Source organism: Crinia signifera, chromosome 3 (genome assembly GCF_055691185.1).
Source record: "Crinia signifera chromosome 3, ASM5569118v1, whole genome shotgun sequence".
Lineage (NCBI taxonomy): Eukaryota > Metazoa > Chordata > Amphibia > Anura > Myobatrachidae > Crinia > Crinia signifera.
Window position 1 is genome coordinate 7,986,792 of NC_139219.1, and position 18,523 is coordinate 8,005,314.

At 46.8% G+C, this 18,523-nt stretch overlaps 1 protein-coding gene across 14 annotated transcripts in view; it reads left to right on the top strand.

Annotated features, from left to right (window-relative positions):
- CCDC88A (coiled-coil and HOOK domain protein 88A) overlaps positions 1 to 18,523 on the top strand; it is a 178,333-nt gene that overhangs the window by 84,380 nt on the left and 75,430 nt on the right. For all 14 annotated transcript variants that reach the window (XR_014471551.1, XM_083175194.1, XM_083175192.1 and 11 more), the window contains exons 5-8: positions 3,938 to 3,996; positions 5,620 to 5,703; positions 9,351 to 9,491; positions 15,962 to 16,131. Coding sequence is in view for 13 of the 14 variants with exons in the window: in XM_083175194.1 (XP_083031320.1) it covers positions 3,938 to 3,996; positions 5,620 to 5,703; positions 9,351 to 9,491; positions 15,962 to 16,131 (454 nt within the window). In the remaining variant the exon portion in view is untranslated. The remainder of the gene's footprint in view (positions 1 to 3,937; positions 3,997 to 5,619; positions 5,704 to 9,350; positions 9,492 to 15,961; positions 16,132 to 18,523) is intronic.

Below are 18,523 nucleotides of genomic sequence, written 5' to 3' on the forward strand. Positions count from 1 at the left end.
TAAGCTAGCCACCAGACTGTACAGTATGGTCCGACTGGTAAGCTAGCCACCAGACTGTACAGTATAGTCCGACTGGTAAGCTAGCCCCAGACTGTACAGTATGGTCCGACTGGTAAGCTAGCCCCAGACTGTACAGTATGGTCCGACTGGTAAGCTAGCCCCAGACTGTACAGTATGGTCCGACTGGTAAGCTAGCCACCAGACTGTACAGTATGGTCCCACTAGTAAGCTAGCCACCAGACTGTACAGTAAGGAATGGTACACACACACTAAATTGCTCAATTAATTGCACAGTTCTCTTTACTTATTACAAATCTTTACTTGTTATTTATATTATTATTATTACCCATACACTATGTGATTTGCGCCCTAATTCACCCGATTCCGGCATATCAGGCCGAGATTCCGGGTTTAATAGGCCACATGTGTATGACAGCTGATCTGCATCAGACCAGAGTCGGAGGTCGGACGGAGCTGCACATACCATAACCTAAGTCATATGTCATAAGTCTGGGGGCCTTTACACGGACATTGGCACAGTGCAGTATATGTTGTTAGTAAATATGACATACAGTCATTCGGTCCAGTGACAGGTCGACACAAGCACAAGATTGCCATGGAAAATGGTTTCCCCATGTCGACCTTCTCAAGTCAACATTTTGCTTGCTATCGACCTTTTAACCATGACGACCTTTTTCATGTGTCGAGCTAATGATCACATCCAGTAATACACATGCTGAACACACAGAAAAGGGACAAGTTACAAATCTTATATTCACTAAAAGAACGGATGCGGAACTTTCCAGAAAGTCTCCAAATCCGTAAATAGCCGTTATACACGGATATATAATATATAATTAGCACTGAGATTCTGATGACTCCGTACGGCAGCACGGTGGGTGTAGTGGTCAGCATTACTGCCTAACAGTAGCTGAGTCCCACCATGTACCCAGAGGCATGAGTTCATACCAGACCCCTGGTTGCAAGTTGGAATTTTGTGCCCCCATCCCCTAAGAAAAGGTTAAATAGTGGGTGAGTGGTTGTGTGTATGTATAGGGCACCGTCACTTGCTGCAGCACAGGCTGAGCAGTACCAGACCAGATCCATCCGGTCCCCTAATGTTGGACTCCAGGAATAAAACCAATGAACTATACACCAGCAGCCGGAACAACTCAGATCTTTGTTGGAAAAGCAGTGATCGTGAATGGATCCCGCTGTGAACTACATAGGTGCTCTGCTGCTCTGGGAGCTACGCCCCTGCAGGGCCCTAACTACGGGGAGCGTATACTCTCCCCGTGCTTGCGTGGGTTTCCTTGAGGTACACCAGCTTTCTCCATCAATCCATACATATACTGGTAGGTCGTTTTTGGGGAGCCAATTAACCTAAGTGTGTGTATATGGGCAGTGTGTGTATATGGGCAGACTAGATGGACCTAGTGGTTCCTATCTGCCGTCACATTCTATGACAACACATCAGCACAGTATTACCGTCACCCTGGCAGTCTTACTTATTTCCAACAATCCATACAATATTGGTAGGTAATTTTTGTTTTTGGGGAGCCAATTAACCTAAGTGTGTGTATATGGACCTAGTGCTTCTTATCTGCCGTCACATTCTATGACAACACATCAGCACAGTATTCCCATCACCCTGGTGGTCTTACTTATCTCCAACTTTTCAAGATGGTAAATCAGGATAATGGGTAACGGTGCGATGAGAAATATGAGTATTTGTCCAAATTTGCCGGATCACCCCTATCCCTTTTTTTCTTCTACTGAAATCCTCCTTTAAAAGCTGGCCCTACCATGGAGTACCCATTAGTTGCCAGCGGCATGTCCCTCCCAACCTTCTGGGCCAAAACGGAAAAAGCTGTCCCAATCAGGACAGTGGCGCTTGTCCCATCTAATTCAGGACATTCGTACGCTTGATACCATATAGTATACTACTCGGATTTTCTGTAGCTTCAGCAAAACTAAAATCTACTGCAGATCTTAAAACCATGATTAAGGCCCATACACACTTATTAATATTCTAAATATAATATTAATATTGTACTGTGTATGCTCAATTTCGTTAACGATATGCTCTCCCGCGGGTCATTACCAATGTCTTCCATCCTCTGCACATGCAGCTAAGTCCATCAATGACTGCTATCGTTTTACCAGGAGTTCTTGACAATATCACAAAACGTCTAGTGTTTACCCAGCTTTATACCCGGTATTTGGCACAAGTTTATATATTGAAACCTGATCATTTCTTCCCCGCAGCACATAATTGCTGTTTGCATAACATCCGTAAAATGCCCTTTTGTTTTTAAGAAATAATCTAATCTTACATGGGAGTGTGCAGGGATAACAGGTTTATATCGCAGATAATTCAGTGAAATTACCCCTCAAACCTTTATGGACAGAATCCCAATCTGGCAAAACTTTGAGGGATGTTTTAATGTGTAAACATCTTTTATCAGCTCCGTATATTGACGGCAAGAAGAGGCCTGCCAGATTGGGTCATGATTCTGAAAGCTGATGATGGCATGCGTGCCAAGTGAATCCAACCATGGAAATAACATGGGGGCAAGTTACATTCTTCAGACCCTTCCTTCCTTACTTGGCATAACGTGAAATTGCTCAGTTGATCGTTCTTGACAGATGCCACGATGGGTCTGAATAGAGCTTTATGGCTATTGGAAGTGTTTAATACACACACCGATGTTGAAACTTGCTTTCATTTAGTGGAACGGGAAGAAAGGATGTTTATTCATGTCAAATATTTATCATGTCGTCCTTGATTCACATTAGTCCTTGGTGCCAGCTGCCGATGCCGTAGGAAAATTACCAAACATTTTATTTATAATAACCAATGTTTTTGGCTATAAATATTCTTATAACAAACTTTTGATATGGTAGAACAAAGTTCATGATGTGCTGCGTAAGTGTTTAATAAACATGTTCATTTTTCAAAGCCTATTAAATGTTGTTTATTGTTACTGGGAAAAACCCCAGATGATACAATGACCTTGTTGGTGGCCCCAAAAGAAGCCTTTTTATGTAGTCGTGGGGCAGATGTATTAAGCCTGAAAAAGAGATAAACGCGAGGGTGATAGAGTGTTAAACGTCCAGCCAATCAGCTCTTAACTTTCCATTTCAAACATGGCCAATGACATGACAGTTAGGAGCTGATTGGCTAGGCATTTATCACTCTTTATCGCCCTCGCGTTTATCTCATTTTATAGCGTAATGCATCTGCACCCCTATTTGTTATTCACACTGGCCCACGGGTATAGGGAACCCCCCCGGTGGACCAAACACATCAGGTTCCATGCTCTGCACTTGAAATATACACAACTGTCCCGATTTTTGTGGGACCATCATGGTTTTTTTGGGGTCGATCCCGCCCCGAGCTGGCTGTGCTCTTGGGGAGAGGGCAGTTGGGAATCCCCACAGTGTCTATTCACTGCAGAAAGGGTATGGGGGCATGGCCAGCGGCTCACAGAAAATGGGGGCATGGCTTAGGGTTCAAAGTGTCAAATCTTATGTGCCTAACCTCCAATTCCGATGGGATCGTAAGGGCTGCACTGAGTATTTGCTGGGTTCTGCAGCGCTTGCTGGGATCGCTTAGGATACATTGTATGCAAAAGCAGCACATACGATATATGGAGGCTCCCCGGCGGTCAGTTGGGGAGGTGTGTGATACCTGCATAAGTGTATGGGCACCTTTAGCCTGGGTCCGTACCACTTGATTGCCCCGGTGGCCCTTCTACCACTGTTATGTTATACTATAATGGAAGCATTCTGGTGTTTTGCATATACGACTACAATCGTTCTGTACTATGGTATAATTATATAGCAGATGCTAATTGCTCTTTTGTTCTTACTGCTTTTAAGCTTAATACATACATTCGATATTTATTTTATGTTTTTATATTTTTTTCAACAGAGCAATGTACTGAAGAGATGAGGAAAATGCTGCTGCTGTTGTTGGGCTGCGCAGTTCAGGTAACGTCACTTCTGTAGTGTCGGCATAGTGTCCTGGGATTGGGTGCTTCGCTGTGTCACTCTCTGTAAAGGTGCCCATACACTGTACAATTGCTGGGTGCGATGAGATGCGCGCTCCCGTGCACAGCTAAAATGGTAGGTGCTGCACATACTTTTATACAAGATCGCATCTCATTGCATTGCAAAACATATGCGCTGCGATCTAGTCCAAACTGCATACAATAATTGTACAGTGTATGGGCACCGTAAGTTATTTTTCTTGCTATATAAATAAACAGTTTTTACAGTTAGAAAACATTCCGTTCCGTTAGGCTGAGCACACAATTGAGCGATATATTTGCGGCTGATCTGACGTGTGATAGGTCCCTTTGTCACACCGTGCATACCCACTTACACAATGCAGGGGACGACGGCACAATGTAAAATGCCATGACGCATCAGTAGACACAATATCTTCTGGTTGACCTGCAGCACGGACACAAGAAGATGTCGCATGCACAGAGCACACAATCGGGCGCGCACGCTGCCTGATATACACTATATATCGTTCCGATTTCCCAGGAACCAGCTATATGTGCCAATATCGGTGTAGTCTGTACCCACGCTTACTGTTCGAAGCACAATTGTTCTGTTTTTGCTGGGGAAAAAAAGTGTTTGTGATATAATAGGGGCTGCATTGTGAGCTAATGGGGGTGCTGCGAGCACTTTAGCGTCTCCTGCCGTAGTTGCGTATCCCATTGTAGCTTAATGCTACTATAATCCCCTGCCTGGTGTACAAGCGGAGGTCTGACTGTGCAAGGAGTAAGACGCCCACTTTGTGTGTCAGTCCTGCTTGATGTGGACGGTGCACGCATAACCTTACATATGCATAGAAAGGATTTCAAAGGTATCACTTAGCTCGCGCTGAATCAATTTCTATAGTGGTAGTTCTTTTTCCAATGGTACATGGATCACAGGATCTGGTTGACTCGCAAGGATGCGTGTTTGTATCTGGGCTAATGAACCAGAACATCCCCCTTATTCAATAATACTCTGTATGCAAGATGATACACTGTACATGCAAATTGGGCACTTTTTAGGCCATTGTAGTGATCAATCACATCAAAAAAATGTCCAAATAGCATGTATTTGACAGCAGGTCCGATGTGATGCGCTGTTCCGTGCTCATTGTGTCGGAACCTGCGAGTCGGCGCGGCTGCAGAAGCAATCTGCAGGATGGCTTGGCTAGGATCGCTTGCGATATAATGTATGCAAAAGGACCACATAGGATATATTGAATGTGTTCCTGCCACCTGGGAGGGTAACAGGCGGCTCAAGGGGGGATCGTGGGTGACTATTTGGAGGGGAGAAGTTGGCCCAGTGTATGGCCGGCTTAAGGGGTAAATTTTACTAAGGCTTTTAAAAATGAAGAGGTGAAGAGCTATGGAAGAAAATGATGGACAGAATCTCATTGGTTGCTATGGGCAACTTCACATCTCTTCGTTATGAGAAGCTTTAGTAAATTTGCCAATAAGATTGTATCTTCATTCTTACACATGAATGCATGCGGGTGCATGTGATGTCATCATGTCTGATGTCACTAGCTCACGGCGACTTACATTCCTGTCTCACATCTTTTTGCAGTGTGAAAGGAAAGAAGAATTTATCGATAAAATACAAGATTTGGACTTTGATACGAAAGCAGCGGTGGCATCTCACATACAGGAGGTACCATTACTTCTTATTTACAGCTCCTGTGACGTTCTCTGCCCTGACCCGACGTCTGTTCTGTAGCTCATTGTATAAGCTCATATCAGAGCATCGCTGACCAGTGACTGAGGGATGAGCGGAGATAAACAGCTGTATCCTGCCCTACTGGAGAATAATCCCGATATAACTGGCCTGTTTACCACAGCATGACAGGCATGAGGCTTCTATGGGCAGCTGTTATGAATCACTACATCCTGAAGTCATGACTATTAGCCTGCTCATTATTGCTGTTCTATGTGCCAACAATACGGTCACAATATAATGGGGAATGGCAATGTACTGCTGTATACAGCTATGTGAGTTCACCAGGTTCCTGCACTTTATACAGCGTAGATTCTGTCTGGTCACAGACTTTAAAGATGGCTTCAGATCTAGACATGACTATGCAAAAAGAGCAATTGCCCATGACCCACCAGGTATTGTCTAATGCAAAAAAGTTGTTAGGTGCGTGTGGATGTGAGCAAGCAGTTCAGTCCGCATGATCACTCCAAACCAGAGTAAGTGTTATTGAAAATAACAGGAGATAATAATAAACAGCAATCATTTTGATAAAGACTCAATCTCTCCTGGGCTAAGGACAGTATAGCCGTACTGCACTGTGATACTCCAATAACACAGTGACAGGCTTGGGCACATGAAGACCCTTTTATAAAGATAAGTAAACAGCATGCACCTGTAATCTAATCAGCCTGAACTTGAAGTCTAGTGACTCAGATGTGTGATGTTATTGTGGTTGATGAGTCATGCACAATATCTCTCATTTAAGAGACAACTTTTAGTGGTTAACCATTTGTAAACACTGGAACCTGGGTCCCACCATAAAACTACTTAGTAATGGTGCCTGGACAATAAGATCCTATCCACTTGGTTTCTAAGGAATCCAGTGTAGCTGGAGACTGCACACAGGCCACCTCCTCTTTTGATACACCCCTTGTTGTTGAAATACTGTAATGGGTATTTACTTTCTGTTACCAACCTTTTGAATATTGACTAGTCAACTGTATCCGAGTTATTGATATGGCCTATTGGTGGAACCTTGCTGTGATCCTTATAGGGTGACGGTGGCTGTTAGGTCACACAGATGTGTTTAACCAGTAAAAATAAAAGTAATGCGCTATATAAGATACTGTCCCTGCCCCAGTGGATCTTACAATCTATATTCCCTAGCACATGTACTCGCGCACACAGACATTCTAGGGTTAATTTTGTTGGAAGCCAATTGACCTACCAGTATATTTTTGGATTGTTGGAGGAAACCGGAGTACCCGGAGTAAACCCACGCAAACAGGGAGAATATACAAACTCCGCAAAGTTAGGGCCATGGTGGGTATTGAACCCATGACCTCAGCGCTGTGAGGCAGTAATGCTAACCATTATACCATCCGTACTGCCCTGTATATATAACACATGGTGGGAATAGACCCATGACCTCAGCGCTGTGAGGCAGTAATGCTAGCCATTACACCATCCGTACTGCCCTGTATATATAACACATGGTGGGAATAGACCCATGACCTCAGCGCTTTGAGGCAGTAATGCTAACCATTACACCATCCGTACTGCCCCGTATATATAACACATGGTGGGAATGACCTCAGCGCTGTGAGGCAGTAATGTAACCATTACACCATCCATACTGCCGAATATATAACACATGGTGGGGATAGAACCCATGACCTCAGCGCTGTGAGGCAGTAATGTAACCATTACACCATCCATACTGCCGTATATATAACACATGGTGGGTATAGAACCCATGACCTTAGCGCTGTGAGGCAGTAATACTAACCATTACACCGTCCGTACTGCCCTGTATATAAAACACATGGTGGGGATAGAACCCATGACCTCAGCGCTGTGAGGCAGTAATGCTAACCATTACACCGTCCGTACTGCCCCGTATATATAACACATGGTGGGGATAGAACCCATGACCTCAGTGCTGTGAGGCAGTAATGCTAACCATTACACCATCCGTACTGCCCCGGATATATAACACATGGTGGGAATAGAACCCATGACCTCAGTGCTGTGAGGCAGTAATACTAACCATTACACCGTCCGTACTGCCCTGTATATATAACACATGGTGGGGATAGAACCCATGACCTCAGCGCTGTGAGGCAGTAATGTAACCATTACACCGTCCATACTGCCCCGTATATATAACACATGGTGGGGATAGAACCCATGACCTCAGTGCTGTGAGGCAGTAATGTAACCATTACACCATCCGTACTGCCCCGGATATATAACAAATGGTGGGAATAGAACCCATGACCTCAGTGCTGTGAGGCAGTAATATAACCATTACACCGTCCGTACTGCCCCGTATATATAACACATGGTCGGGATAGAACCCATGACCTCAGCGCTGTGAGGCAGTAATGTAACCATTACACCATCCATACTGCCGTATATATAACACATGGTGGGTATAGAACCCATGACCTCAGCGCTGTGAGGCAGTAATACTAACCATTACACCGTCCGTACTGCCCTGTATATATAACACATGGTGGGGATAGAACCCATGACCTCAGTGCTGTGAGGCAGTAATATAACCATTACACCGTCCGTACTGCCCCGTATATATAACACATGGTCGGGATAGAACCCATGACCTCAGCGCTGTGAGGCAGTAATGCTAACCATTACACCGTCCATACTGCCCTGTATATGTAACACATGGTGGGAATAGAACCCATGTCCTCAGCACTGTAAGGCAGTAATGCTAACCATTACGCCATCCGTGCTGCCCAGAAATGGTAACAGGGTGTGATAGCAGTAACGGCAGTAATCACACAGACTAATAGCCCCGACAGTGGCTGTCCTACAGACTAACACTCCGGAGGAGTGCACACACAGTGGTGCACGTCAGGTCACACGTGCAGTAGTGTATCACATTGGAGGTCACACCTTCCTGCTAACTCTGGGTCCTAGTGTCCGTAGTGTATCAGAGAGAAGATAGATTCTGAGTTTGCTGCTCTCTAACATAATTCATCTATATGATGCATACATTCTCACCCAGCAAATGAAATTAAATAATTAAATTAAGTGGATGATATGAAATATGAATTCTGCTGAGATATACACAGATGGTATATGGAAACATTTCCCTTGTTCTTTACTATTTTTTTATTTATATATTTACTGATCTAGTGTTTATTACCACCATCATCTACATTGATTTTTAAGGTTATTTTTTTTCATAAGCCAAACCGGTAATACACTTGTGAATTAGTATGTTTATTAGTAGCATCTTACTATGACGCATTTTAGCTTTATCTCTCTTTACGCTCCGCATTATATTGTGTTTTATATGCACTGATCAGCACATCCAGGTTGTGTGTTTCTGCTCCTTCCTGTCTGTGGAAATCTAACCTAGCGTTTCATTCTCCGTGATTAATGGGACAAAACCAGGGTATTATGTGAGTTTCCTGTTGTCTGCTCGCAGAGAAACTCTCCACCTGGGAACAAATCTGGGAAATGTTTTACACTCGGATTTCATAGCCCTATTTTAGCCTTTTTTCATTATATATTTGTCATGAGTTTCTGTTTGGGGGAAATGAAATGCCTGATATTTGATCTTCTGCTTTCTTAAGGTAACCCACAATGCAGAGAATGTACTGGACTTGCAGTTACTGGAGGCGGCTGATCTTTCTCCGGATGATCTGGAATCTCTATTGAAGAGTACGGCCTTTCACCTGAAGAGGCTGGTGGATGAGCGCGACGAACAGTCTGAGGTATGTACACCGATGGTTGTACAATGGGGTTTAATGCGTTTTATGTATCTACAGTATGTATGATTATACCGGGAAGAGTTGCTGGTTATTGTTCTTTTCGGATTTGTCACAAAGCTGCTATTCGGGTACAATAGTGATATCCAGTATAGTACATATGGGTGTGGTATAACAGGTCCACCATGTCTACTGCTCAAGGATGATTTGGACTGCGCCTTAAGAACTTTACCCCCTCAGTACATCGGGACAGGTGGTAGCTAACCAGCACGGAATAAATTAGGCCTTCATTTTATCTCCCCCCCCAGTCCTGGTGACCTAGGCTGCAGCCTACTCAGCCTATTGGTTAATCAGACAGTGACGGCACCTATGGGATTTGCTCATTCCCTCCTGTACCTCCACCTCCCCACACAGTGGAGACCTATTGGCGCTTTAACCCCTCCTCCGTCAGTGGATAAAAGCAGGTCTCCTGTACACTTACTTCTGTCCTGGACGGAGAAGGCCGAAAAGGGGAAATGTTTTACAGGAACATTAGCATTGGGAAGTGGTACATTTATGCTCTGGCCGTACGTCTTTGTTACAGGGTCATGGGAAGTCCAGAGATATTTCCAAAACCTTGGCACGGGGAAAGTTGACTAGGATCCAGCAAGATGTCTGTGGGGATTGTCATACAGCAGCTGGTCAGCAGATTCATTGCTTTGAGCTCTTGCGTCTGATGAATCATTGCATTTGCATATCGCTGTGTGACTTGCTATTAGTGGAGGTGTTATTGTGCAGCAAGAAACTGGTGATCACTTCATCACTGGCTTCACTGTGACTGGCAGCTTCCTATTGGAAGTCCGACCTGCCAGTCACCTGTTGCGGTCTCATTGGGAGGTGTTCCCTTCCTCCCGGGCTGCCTCTTTGGCTTCTATGGGCTGTAGCCGAAGCAGCCCTTAGATCCAGGGTATGTGCATACGCAGTACCAAGGCCGATACTGCTCGTGCACCAGTTACGGTGCCTGTGACCAGCATTGTACAGGCACCAGGATTCGGCTTCTATGGGCGGTAGCCGCGTCAATGGGCTTCACTGTGCATGTGCCAGTCCCTGTGCCTGTCATCTGTACAGGTGCCGGAACTGCGTCTGGCTTAGGAGCAATGGGCGATCGCAGCCAGCCGCCTCTGATCATGACATACTGCTCTGGGTTCTAAGTAACCCCTACCCTGCTTATTTCTGGGGTAGGGGTTACCAGCCAGGGCTGGGTCTAACAATAGGCAGTCCAGAGGCTCCAGAATCGGGGGGGGGGGGGGGGGGGGGGATTGTCCCAGGGTCTATACCAAAATTAGGATGAGAGAGGCATCTTGTTGAACTTAGGGCTATTTGACACGCTCCGGCTGATGCTGGGCGTCGAATATCTGCAGGTCCAAAAGCCGTTTAAAATGGACGGGATGGCCATGGCCCGGCAGCCGTCTTTTCCTGTGGTGACATCCGGCTACAACCCAGCGGCAATGCTGTCCATTGTTAACTACTGTGTGCAGCGCATTACTGGGAGTTGACTAAGTCCCATGAGACTGCACATGAGGTCAGAGGCTGAGAGGCTTGTACTGAACTCTAATTGGTGGAGCTCATCACATGCTTCTCAGGCCCATGGAGGACAACAGCAGCAGCGGCCTCGTCATGGGAGGGTTTTTAATCAGAAGCAGCGCTGAGCCTGTGAGGTCTCCTACAGAGTAAGGTACAGAGGGACAAATACAAGCTTTTCATGTGGTATATATATTAACACGCCTCCCTGCAGTTACCCATTGACCAAGTTTATACTGCCTTTACTCTGTTTTAAAGTCTCCTGTGCAGTTTGTGGCCAGTAATGACAAGTTGGAGGGGCCCCCCTGTCTAAAGTGACCCAGTTCCCTCAAAGGCTTAACCCGGCCCTGACCTCCACACCTGTGGTTCTGTAAAGTCTATATTGACGTTTGTGTTGTGGTGGGAGCAGTAAGCAAGGTGCCGAAAACCTTGCATCTGCCGTGCACACAACACAAAACCTGGGTCCCATTCTAAGGGATTCTAAATACCAACAACAATAATGATAATAATAATAATAATAATTTCATGATATGAAGTCATAAAGCTCCTAATTAGAGCAGCCAGAAAATCCCCTTGGCTCCTGATTTCAGAAGCACAGTAATGAAATAATCTCTTATATATTTGGCTACATCTGTCACTCAAAGTGTGTCTGGAGCTGTAACGCTGGGTTGTGGACTTCCATCTTAATTTATGATTGTCATCACCTGTTTTAAACAGGGTAATTGATAAGAAAGGTGTTAAAGCACAGGTGATGGTAATCCATAAATTAAGAAGAAAGTCCAGAAACAGAGCAATGTGTCCCTCCTGGAGAGGGTCATGTTGGGAGGTATGCACCTCCCTCCCTCCCCCCCCCCCCCATTCACGGCATCCCCACGATTAAATGGCACATGCAAAACACTGACATGGCTATGGTCGACAATGAAAAAGGTTGACAAGATTTATTTTTCACTTTTTCAATGTTTTCATATTCATTCTCATGTGTCGACATGGACACCAAAGAAGTGCCACACTTATGTCAACATTTACATGTGTCGACCTTTCTGTGTTGATTTTTTCTTGTGGCGATTCGCGGCACCCCCCGCGACCACCCTCCCGCGATTTGCAGCACACCCCCCTCAATTCGCGGCACCCCCGGTGACTCCCGCGATTCGCGGCCCCACCCCGTGACACACCCCCCATCCTGCGATTCGCGGCACCCCGTGACCCCCCCTCCCACGATTCGCGCCAACCCCCCGGGCCCCCCCCTCCTGCGGTTCACGGTGCCCCCCACGACCCCCCCTACCGCGATTCCCCACCCCTGACCCCCCCTCCTGTCATTGCGGCAACCCCACGCCCCCGCCACCCACCCTCCCGCTGGCACGGCTATGGTCGACAATGAAAAAGGTTGACATGAGTTTTTGAAGATTTATTTTTCTTTTTTTGAATGTTTTCATATTCATTCTCATGTGTCGACATGGACACCGATGAAGTGCCACACTTATGTCAACATTTACATGTGTTGAACTTTCTGTGTTGATTTTTTCTTGTGGCGATTCGCAGCACCCCCCGCGACCCCCCTCCCGTGATTTGCAGCACACCCCCCGCAATTCGCGGCACCCCCGGTGACTCCCGCGATTCGCGGCCCCACCCCGTGACACACCCCCCTCCTGCGATTTGCGGCACCCCGCGACCCCCTCCCACGATTCGCGCCAACCCCCCGGGCCCCCTCTCCCGCGGTTCACGGTGCCCCCCCACCGCGATTCCCCACCCCTGACCCCCCCTCCTGTCATTGCAGCAACCCCCCGCCCCCGCGACCCACCCTCCCGCGATTCACTGCAACCCCCCGCGCCCCCCCCTCCCACAATTCGCGGCACACACCCCCCCCGCGACCCCCCCCCCTCCCGCAATTCACGGCATCCACCCACGACCCCTCCTCCCGATTCGCGGACACCCCTCACCTCCTCCCTCCACCCCCCCCACCCCCGCGCGCGATTCACGGCAACCCCAGGATTAAATGGCACATGCAAAACACTGGCACGGCTATGGTCGACAATGAAAAAGGTTGACATGAGTTTTTGAAGATTTATTTTTCTTTTTTTGAATGTTTTCATATTCATTCTCATGTGTCGACATGGACACCGATGAAGTGCCACACTTATGTCAACATTTACATGTGTTGAACTTTCTGTGTTGATTTTTTCTTGTAGCAATTTTTTTTCCAGTGACAACTATGAACTATGTGCACATCAACCTACACATCATCAACCAATTCTTTGTATAATATATAACACCTGTTCTGTTTTACTGTAGGTGTTTTAAGTCAGACCTTTTACTGCTACTATTACTGTTTATGTAAATGCATTCTGAATGACAGCAACATCCTACCATCCTTCTACAAGAATATATAACCAACTAGGTGATTCATCGCGCCCCATGCCCCCCCCCCCTCCCGCAATTCACGGACCCCCCGCGCACCCCCCTCCCGCGATTCGCAACCCCCCCTCGCACAATTCACTCCCCCTCCCACGCTTCGCGGACCCCCGCCCTCACCCGCGATTCGCCAACACCTGCGCCCCCCCTCCCTTGATTCACGGCACCCCCGCGCCCCTCCCGCAATTCACGGCACCCCTAAGCCCCTCTTTAGTCCCCCGTATACTCACACACCCCTATCACTACCCAGCTTCCTGCTCTCCTGAACCGTAACTTCCACCACTGGGGAGTTCGCTGACGCTGTTTTGCCCACATGCCCCTATCATGCCTCATAGCCCAGCCTCCTGCTCTCATGCACCCGAACTCCCACCCAGTAGGAGGAGACACTGACTCAGGGCCACCATCCTGTACTCCTGTACTGGCTCACTGGACCCTCACCCACTGGCAGAAGCTGCACAGTATCTCCCACCCTCCTCTTTAGTCCCCCTTATGTCCACACACCCCTATCACTACCCAGCCTCCTGTTTTCCTGTGTCGTGACCTCCGCCAGTGGGGAGCCGCTGACTCAGAAACACCCTACTATACTATTGCACACACACACCTAAACAACATGCACACACAGCCCCCCCCCCACACCCACAAATGTCACTGTACCATCCACACTATCAATGTACATCTTTCTCTGTAACCGCTTTTTAATTAAACAAAACAATACACACCCCCTTCCACATCATATGCTCTCTATTTAACACATTTCACCTATAACTCAAGTTGCAATACAGGCCATCTTTCATACAATTCTAACCATCTTTCTCATATACAAATGTTCACAAATTAAGGGGGCGCAGCCCCTTACGACGGTGTGAAGAGCGCCCGTAGGGCGCGATGAATCACCTAGTTAAAACAATATGTGGCCATTCTAATCAGTGTCTCAAAAAAAAAACAAGAAAAAAACCCATTCATAGCACATGTAGTCTATAATGAAATGGTTCATTGTAATCAAAGGAATGTTTCTAAATGTCTGGGTACCTACACACAGGGCCTTATTCTAGTTCACTCTTTCTGACAAAATCCTTCTTAGATGGACAAAAACCATGTGCACTGCAGGTGGGGCAGATGTAACATGTGCAGAAAGAGTTAGATTTGGGTGAGTTATTTTGTTTCTGTGCAGTGTAAATACTGGCTGCTTTTATTTCTACACTGCAATATAGATCTCACTTTGAAGTAAAACCCCACCCAAATCTAACTATCTCTGCACAAGTATCTGCCCACCTGCAGTGCACATGGTTTTGTCCATCTAAAAAGGATTTTGTCAGAAAGAGTGAACTAGAATAAGGCCCACAATCCCTAATCAATGATTCTCGTCACTGGATGAGAAAGTAAAAGATATCATAGAAGTGGTGCGTCCTGTGGCTCTAGGTGGTGATTGGTGGCGATATCTCATCGGTTGATTTGTGTTCCTCTAATATTACGTTTATTTGTTGCCCTATTTTATTAAATTCATCTGGGAGAGCATTATCTTATGTATTATGATGATGGCAACATATAAAAAAAATTGATTTTGGAGAGCAAAAAAAAAATAATAGGAAATGATAAGGAAAAAAAATAAAAATAGGAAACTGTCTGTTTGATTTTGAGCAGTGGTTCTCAACCTCGGTACTCAGGACCCTCACACAGTTCACATTTTCCAGGTCTCCACACAGAATCACAAGTGAAGTAATTAGCCCCACATGGTGATCTTTTAAAATGTGTTATTGGGGGGGGGGGGTCCTGAGGACCGAGGTTGAGGACCACTGATTTTGAGGGTATTGAATAAGACTTTGTAGTAGGAGGAATAGCAGTTAATTCCATAAGGAGGGGCAATAGATAAGGTTATAGGTAGACAGTGAAAAGGTCAACAGTGTCCGGTACGACACAAAATGGTCACATGGGACAAAAGGTTGATGACACATGTAAAAGGCCAGCATGGAAATGTCGGGGTGGGGGGTTGTTGGTGTCAGTTTGTACCACGTCCCCTCGTATGGCTCTCCTCTCTTGCCCTAATTATATGCACAGACAGAAGACAATTTAGGGGCGCACTCTTAGTTTTTTATTTTAACTAGTAACCAGTGACCAGGGGAACCAGAGTGGGGTCAGTAGCACTGGCCCAGGATTCTCGGGGGCCATTTTGATTCTGCAAGGTAACCTGCAGTTTCCATAGCAGCGGGTTAATGTATTCGGTGATTGTATTGCTTAAACAGATAAATATGACAACTGCCGCCTCTACTGAATCACGTCTATAAGGACCGGTCCACTGTACATTTTCTTTTATTGCCTGAAAATCACATTAAAAAGTAAAGTGAATATTTTAATATATTATTAATATTTTTGCTTCTGGCAAACGTCACATGTAACATTTTAGAACCCCGCACAACCTACTAGTGTTACACACACAATAGATTGCATCCTATATGTAATCATTTCCAGTGTTCCGCTCACTACAGCCTGGCTTCTCTCACCTATTCCAGACAATTATCGAGCTGACAGAGGAGAGGGACTCTCTCCACTTCACACCTCTGCCTCCATCAGCACAGTCTCCCTCCGGATCCCCGGGCATGAGGCGAACGGAGAGCAGACAGCACCTGTCAGTGGAGCTGGCAGACGCCAAGGCAAAAATCAGACGCCTCCGACAGGAACTGTGAGTACACGAGCTGCCTTCAGGTTCTTATAGCTGTGAAGTCTGTTAGAGGTTGGTTCAGATTCTATAAACAGAAGTTTCCTACAAAATAAAACAATTCGGAATTCCCGAGAGCTCATTGTACTTGAGGATCAGACAATGGTTACACGTAATAAATATACGCTACGGTGTAGTCACACACTCCAAGCACTAATGACATACTAAGCGCTAAGTAATGTTAGAGACGTTACCAACCAATCAGCTTCTAGCTTGCATTTATCAAGTGTATTACATAAAATGATAGGTAAAAGCTGATTGGTGGGCATGCATAGTTGGCTCTTGTGCAATGCCATCATTTTCGCTGTGCAGAGATTGTACATGGGTCCTCCCCTCACATAAGAAGCTAATTGGGGTGTATTGAATGCCGCAGCGAGCGGCCAGCGAGGGGGTTAAACAGCGAGGATTGCAGAAAACCAGCGATCCTCGCTGTTTAACCCCCGCACCAGCCGCTCGCTCTATTCAATGTTCCGGGGAAATCCTCGCCGTCACAGGACGGCGAGAATTCCCCAAAACAGCGAGACCAGCGGCTAAAGCAGGAAACTCGCTGTATTTAGCCGCGAGTCTCGCTGGTTCAGGAGCCGCATACGCCAATTCCCCCACGCTCAAAAAACGGAGCAGGGGGAATGGGCGTATGAGAGGGGTGAGTTGAATACTGTCAGGGTGAGTGGTGACAGCGAGCAGGAAGCTCTGCTCGCTGTCACTGCTCGCCCACAGCATTGAATACCTGCAATTATCTCACCATTTAAAGAGTAGTGGCTGTCTATCTTTGACCCAACTAGCGGAGTAGTGCTAAACCCTTTTTAATCCCTTTGCTCCTGAAGATTTGGTGACTCCTGTATTGAGCCCAGTGGACTTCATTTCACAAATTGGCAATAGTCCATTTCGTCCTTTAGGCCCTTATTCTGATTGAGTCAGACGGCTGCGTGTTCGGTTGGACGGCCGATGTTTTGTGTTTGCGCATGTGCAGACCCGTTTCTGCGCATGTGCGAACACCACGCATGTCCTAATATGGCGTGTATTCCGTACAGAAAACGATTGGTCAGAACAATCCGAACAGGGGTGGAGAGGGGCGTGAAGGGCTGTTTGGGCTCATTACCATATGCATACGCCCTGCGCTTCATGGCTGTTCCCATGAAAACGCTGGACGTACGTATGGTAATCCGGCTGTGACGCACATGTGGGGGGCGGACATATGACATAGCCGGATGCCAGCTGCCCGCCCATATCCCTGCTTTCATACAGAGAAATGCCCGAGTGGTCTGGAACACTTGGCGCTGTCTGACCGCTCGGTCCATCATTTGATGGTTGGCGACCATCGGAGAATGAGGGAGGTTCCCACAGATGGGGAGGTGTTCACATGAAACATCCACTCGCGGTCCGTTCACTCGGCGTCTTACCGCATTCAGACGGTGTGAGCGATCTGTACGGTAGGCGGGGCTAAGAACACTCGGTGGTCGTCCGAAAAATACGCATCCGACTAGAATAAGGGCCTTAGGGCGGGATGTATTAAAATACATTGCCGCCCTTCGCCGCCCCCCCCGCCGCGATTCTGCCGCATATGTACTAACATATGCGGCTGGCATTGCGGTGCGGTGACGGCACCTCCCTGCCGCTACGCTCTCCCCTCACGCCGGGGATAGCTATGCATGCTTTCCCCGGCGCTTCCTCCTCCCCCCTGCAGCCGGAAGGATGTCCGGCTGCTTCACTAGGGGGAGGCAGGGCTTACCTTCAGGAGGACCCTTCAGGAAGGTAAGCCAGAGGGGGGGTCGGTGAAATGGCGGGTTTGCGTCGGCGAAAAGAAGCCTATAGGCTTCTATAGGGTATCACCACCCAAAGGTGGCGATACCCTTCAGTGCGGTATAATTTTTGATACATTGGAAAATGTGGTAAAATCGGGGTTTTACTGCATTTTCCATTTGATACATCTCGCCCTTAGTACCATATCTAGTCCCAGGCAAAATAAAGAACTTGACTAACTATAGCTGCGTTGCGGCATCAGGACTTTGTACAGTACACAATGCACTTCTGGACCACAACATCATGGAGACTGTTCGGGAGGGCATGGTTGGGGTTATTCCAAGGGGTTGAAGGTGTTTGGTGGGCTGAGCTAAATGCACCCTTGATCTTACCTGGCGCCCAATTCAAGTGCCACTCTGGGCAACTGGTAGTTACGGCCCCGTTACCGTGGTTTCCATCAACTGCAAAGACAATAGTACAACCACCACAGCATCCAGGAACACAACACATTCATCTGTGAAATGTCTGTTATATTGGGAGGTTATTCAGAGCTGAGCACAAAGCTGCTTTTTTCTTAAATGGATATAACCATGCTGCACTGCAGGGGGGCAGATGT